Genomic DNA, 6000 nt, shown 5'->3' with positions numbered 1-6000 from the left:
GCCAGAAGTGGAATTTGCCGGTTCTCCGAACTACTCAAAATTTCCGCTACCGGTTCTCCAGAACCTGTCAGAACCTGCTGGATTTCATCCCTGGTGTAGGGTCTCCTGCTTGGCGGGGGTCGGGGTGTGGGAAAGGGAGGCAGGTTGGACTAGATGACCTCCAAGATCCCTGGCACCTCTGTTAATCTGTTAGGTGGCTTAAGCAGCGAAGACGCTGAGCTTGCCGATCAGAAAAATCGGCAGTTCGGTGGTTCGAATCCCTTAGTACAGGTCTCCTGCCTGAGCAGGGGGTTGGACTAGATGACCTCCAAGGTTCCCTTCCAACTCTTGTTACCGTTACTAATCTGTTCTCTCGGGCGGGTGGCCCACCTGTAGCCGGCGTCGCCCTTTTAAGAAGCGCTCGCCCACCTACCCACCCACCCCTCCTTCCCTCCCTCCCTCCCTCCCCTCCCTTTTCATCCGAGGAAGAGTTTGCGAGCGGAGCTCTTCCCCAAAGCGTCACCCAGCAGCAGCTGTTTAGCGGAGCGCAGCCCCGGCTGTTCCCTGGGAAAGAAGAGCGGCCGCTCCTCCGGCTCTTTCCCCTTCTCTCTCTCCCCAAGCCGAGCCAACGCCGGAGCCGAGCGATGGTGGCGGCTCTTTCGGGCTCAGCTCGGTGAAATCCGCGGCCGGAGCCAGCCCGGGTCGGTGTTTCCCCCTTCCAGAAGGCAAAATGGGATGTTGCACCGGGCGCTGCACTTTGATCTTCCTCTGCACTTTACAGCTGGTAAGCACGGATGCTCCTGAGGCAGAGCGTTCCGCAGGCGCGCGGGACTGTTAATTCCCATCACCGGGCGACTGGGATTCGAACCCGCGTCCTGCGAGTCTGTCTGTCTGTCTGTCTGATTTACGGTTTGGCGAAGCTTTCCCGAGTCTCCCCCCCCCCCCAACTCTTTGTTGTGACTCTTTCGTGGTTTTGGGGGTTCACACGACATGCTGAAAAGGGTCTACTCTACTTACTCGCGGTGCAATTCGGCCACTGGTCCTTAAACGAGTCTGGCGGAGGATGGGAGTGGGGGGGGGAAGCTGGGTTCGCATCGCGCCTGAATTCTCTCCCCTTTTAACCGACTAATCGCGGTTCATAATAAGCTTAATGTGAGTATCGTGTGAACGCGGCCGGTTGGTCCTTTCGGAAAGCGTGCGGTGCGAATAGGAGCGCTGGAAAAGTAGCCCAGGTGGGGTTTTGACTTTTTTGCCCCCGTTTTGGGAGCCCAACACACATTTTGGGGGCCTTTTCAGGAGGCAACTGGACTTTCTTGTTGTTGTTGTTTTTTGTTTGTTTGTTTTCTTTTCTTTTGAAAAGAAGCTTTTTGGATGAGAAGCCAAACGTCTTCAAAAGAAAAGAAAGAAAAGAAAAGAAAAGAAAAGAAAAGAAAAGAAAAGAAAAGAAAAGAAAAGAAAAGAAAAGAAAAGAGAGCCTTGGTAGTACAGTGGTCTAAAACACTGTTATTAAGACCAGCTGCCTGCAATTACTGCAGGTTCGAATCTCACCAGGCTCAAGGTTGACTCAGCCTTCCATCCTTTCTAAGGTAGGTGAAATGAGGACCCAGTTGTGGGGGCAATAAGCTGACTTTGTATAAAAATATACAAAAGTATGAAGGCTATTGCTTATCGCACTGTAAGCCGCCCTGAGTCTCCGGAGAAGGGCGGCATATACATCAAATTTTAAAAAAAACAAAAACAAAGAAAGTCCAGTTGCTTCCTGAAAAAGCACCTTTTGGGACAATTGTGACTTGGATGACTGAGAATCTTTTAATAGCAGGGGTGAAATCCAGCAGGTTCTGACAGGTTCTGGAGAACCGGTAGTGGAAATTTTGAGCAGTTCGGAGAACCAAGCAAATACCACCTCTGGCTGTGAAACACCAGACTGGGGTGGGAATGGAGATTTTGCAATATCCTTCCCCCCCAGGAGTGTGGAGGGAATGGGGATTTTACAGTATTCTTCCCCCACGAGTGGGGAGGGAATGGGGATTTTGCAGTATCCTTCCCCCAGGAGTGCGGAGGGAATGGGGATTTTGCAGCATCCTTCCCCCAGGAGTGTGGAGGGAATGGGGATTTTGCAGTATCCTTCCCCCAGGAGTGCGGAGGGAATGGGGATTTTGCAGCATCCTTCCCCCAGGAGTGGGGAGGGAATGGGGATTTTGCAGTATCCTTCCCCCAGGAGTGGGGTGGGAATGGAGATTTCACAGTATTTATTTATTGATTGATTGATTGATTGATTCGATTTATATGCCGCCTTTTCTCCGGAGACTCAGGGCGGCTTACAATGCGTTAAGCAATAGCCTTCATACTTTTGTATATTTATACAAAGTCAGCTTATTGCCCCCACAATCTGGGGGGGGGGTCCTCATTTTACCTACCTCGAAAGGATGGAAGGCTGAGTCAACCTTGAGCCTGGTGAGATTTGAACTCGCAGTAATTGCAGGCAGCTGGTGCTACTTAGCAGCGCTTTAGTCTGCTGCGCCACCAAGGCTCATCCTTCCCTTGCCACGCCCACAGAACTGGTAGTAAAAAAAATTGGATTTCACCACTGTCTTATAGGCACATTTCGGATGCATCAATCCTCATTTTTTAAAAAATCTGACCTGCCCCTGAGACTTTGGGATGGGGCGTCAGTCCCACCTTTTCTCTCTACTCTGCGAATGAAAGATTAAAACCAAAACGTACCAACTCCCTAAACTCCTTGAAATTGGCTTGCGCATCCAAAAGCGATCCAAAAAAAAAACAAAAAACCTTGAGGATTATTTTTTAAAAAACAAAAACCCCAATGCTAGTGTTCCAATTTAGTTAGAGGAAACAGATGGAAATCAAATTGATCGAACTGTTCACCAGCTGTGCGTTTTCCTTTGGGGGAAGTGAACTGTGGAATAGCCATCCACCCATAGATTGGGGGGGGGGGCTGTTCCAAACTTGGGGTACACAACTTTGCCTTGGAAAGGAGTTGGGTGGTTAAGAAATGTGGAATTAAAAGATCTTTCAAACTACAGGTACCCCTTGACTTAAATCAGTTCATTTACTGACCGTTTGAGGTTACAACAGTACTTTAAAAACCCAATTTATGACCATTTTTCAGACTTACGACCATCGCGGTCACACAAACCAAATCCAGATGCTTGGCAACTGACTCATATTTATGACGGTTGCAGTGTCCCAGAGTCATGTGATAACCCTTTTGCGACCTTCTGACCAGCCAAAATCCATGGGGAATTCACTTCACAACCGTGTTACTAACTTAGCCAACCTCAGTGATTCGCTTAACGACCGTGGCAAGAAAGGTGGTAAAACGGGGCGAAACTCACTTAATTGTCTCGCTTAGCGGCAGGAATTTGGGACTGAATGGTGGTCGTAAGTCACTGGTGGTCGTAAGTACTTTGAGATCAGCAAAATAGTTAACCTCAAAACATGTTCCTTGCATCACCCAATTTTTTTTCAGTTTATTTTGTAAGGTTGGAACAACGGAGAGATTCCTTAACAATGGATGCAAATCCGTAGCATGTCCAGGCGGATTGAAAAAAGGGGATTGTAGCTTGCAAACAAACACCGTGTGTTTATATCTCCCACGCAAGCAATTCAGTGTGGACTTAGTCCCGGTCAATCATTGTTTCTGCCAACCGTAAGCCAGTTCTGAAATTCTGGCATTGCATTTTCCATTCGTTCATCTTTCCTGTTTAATTTTTTTTAAAAAAAAAATCTTTGGGTTAACGGGAAAATAAAAAAAAAAAACCTCAACCCTACCAGTAGAGTTCATAACACCCTTTAGAAACTTTCAAAGAGGGGTCAACTTCTTCTCCCTAGAATATTCCGGCTGTGCCAAAAATATTCCAGCCACCTTTTCATTCGGGCTCATTTTGCATTCGCCTCCAGTAGCTCCAAGAAGGATAATTTGGACTCTCCATTGTTAAGGGAAAAGCTTTGTGCTTCTGGTGCAAATCGGAAGGCAAATCAATTGATTGCGGGGGGGGGGGGAATTAATACCCTGCCCTCGAAGAAAACTAAAGCAAGAAAATGCACACAGCCAAACAAAGGACACGAAGTTGCCAAATTTGTTCCCCCCCACCCTTTTGCAAATACATAGAGCCAACCAAATCATTGCTTACTTTTTTTTTCCTCCCTATCTTATTGTTATTACATATATGGGGATATTTTGGAAGTGTTTAAAGTAAAGAAAACCTCTCTCTTTCTTTCCTCTTTTTCTTTCCTTTCTCTTTCTCTCTCTTCCATCCTTTCCTCTCTTCTCTCACTTTCTCTCTCTCTCCTTTCTCTCTCTTTCTCCTTCTCCTCTGTCTTTCCCGCTCTCTCTTCTCCTTCCCCACCCCCTCTTCCTCTCTTCCTCTTTCTCTCTCTTCCTCTTTTTTAATTTCCCTCTCTTTCTCCCTTCCTCCCTTTCTCTCTCTCTCTCCTCTCCTCTCACTTTCTTTCTCTCCTTTCTCTCTCTTCTCTTTCCCCTCCCCCATCTTCTTCCCTTACTCTTTCTCTCTCTTTTCCTCATTTTTAATTTCTCTTTCTCTCTTCCTCCCTTTTTCTCTCTCTCTCTCTCTCTATGTTTCCTCTCCTCTCTTCTCTCACTTTCTCTCTCCTTTCTCTCTCTTTTTCTTTCTTCTTCTGTCTTTCCCTCTCTCTCTTCTCTTTCCCCTTTCTCCTCTTCCTCCCTTACTCTTCTCTCTCTCTCTCTCTTCTTCTCTTTTTAATTTCTCTCTCTTTCTTTCTTCCTCCCTTTCTCTTTCTTTCCCTCTCTCTTTCTCTGTCTCCTTTCTTCCCTCCTAGAATAGAATAGAATAGAATTCTTTATTGGCCAAGTGTGATTGGACACACAAGGAATTTGTCTTGGTGCATATGTCAGTGTACATACTCCTCTAGCTTTGTGTGTGTGTGTGTGTGTGTGTGTGTGTGTGTGTGTTTCTCTCTTTCTCCTCTGTCTTTCCCTTTTTCTCTTTTGCTCTGTCTCTCTGTCTCTCTGTCTCTCTGTCTCTCTCTCTCACACACACACACACCCATGCTCAGGGAGGGGCGAGAAATACGAATCTGTTCCCCTTTTGTCTTGGAAAAGAACGGGCTTAGTTATTCAGCTCGATAGGATTTAAAAAAAAAATCTTTGGGGTTTTGTGTTTTCAAACAGGGCTGGTCCTTTTTTCTGTCAATGCCCTGCGAACTGTTGGACTTTCATTTGCATTCCCGGGGAATAGCTAAAATGGGATATTGCCAAGGGTCATAATTTATCCTGAGTAATGTATAAAACTCTATTGAGCGTGTTAATTTTTTTTTAAAAAAAATTGCTGCTAGATTGTACAATGTGCACTTGGCCAAACGGCCTGGGATCTCGGCCAGCTACAAACAACTTAAACACACACATGCACACAGAGAGAGAGAGAGAAAGACGCACACACAACATTAGGGATTGGAAACGCAGAGCAGTGGATGCTTGTCTGAAGAGGGTCTGAAACGGCAGATTTCTGCAAAAAAAAAAAGGGGGGGGTTAAGGATTTTCTCTCCCTTTAGGCAAGTTCTTCCTACTTGGTGATCAGGAAGGAACAAAGATTTGGCTGTTTTTCAATTGTAGTTGTGTCTGGTGGCCAGAGGGTCTCTTGCCTCTGTCCATTTCTGGTGGGAATCAGGATCTTTCCCTCTTTAAAAGGGCAACGGCTGCTCGCCTTTCCTTGGGAAATCTCTCATCCAAAAAATGTGTGTGTGTGGGAGGGGGGGAATGAGGTGGAAAAAAATTATGAAACTTTGATTTTGGATTTTGCAGATTAGATAGATTTGTGGTTCTAGAAACGGACGGTATACTAGGTAGTCTTTTATTTATTTTATTTTATTTATTTTGTCAAGCATGTATAGGATAACAGATATAAGTATAAACATGATTATGAATACAGGAAATGGATACAAATAAATGGGGACAGTAGGACAGGGACGGTAGGCACGCTGGTGCGCTTATGCATGCCCCTTACAGACCTCTTAGGAATG

At 46.0% G+C, this 6000-nt stretch overlaps 1 protein-coding gene across 1 annotated transcript in view; it reads left to right on the top strand.

The window, feature by feature from the left end:
* Nucleotides 1–575: 575 nt before the first annotated feature.
* The window catches only part of NKAIN4 (sodium/potassium transporting ATPase interacting 4), a 152329-nt gene continuing 146904 nt past the window's right edge, over nucleotides 576–6000 (top strand). Inside the window, exon 1 of the mRNA XM_070941810.1 lies at nucleotides 576–763. Coding sequence (XP_070797911.1) covers nucleotides 710–763 — 54 coding nt within the window. The 5' untranslated portion in view covers nucleotides 576–709. The remainder of the gene's footprint in view (nucleotides 764–6000) is intronic.

The sequence above is a fragment of the Pituophis catenifer genome, unplaced genomic scaffold (assembly GCF_029215685.1).
Source record: "Pituophis catenifer annectens isolate HBS135680 unplaced genomic scaffold, rPitCat1.0.hap2 SCAF_3, whole genome shotgun sequence".
NCBI classification, from domain to species: domain Eukaryota; kingdom Metazoa; phylum Chordata; class Lepidosauria; order Squamata; family Colubridae; genus Pituophis; species Pituophis catenifer.
Note: the sequence above shows the minus strand (reverse complement) of the source record. Positions and strands in the feature narration are given on the sequence as shown.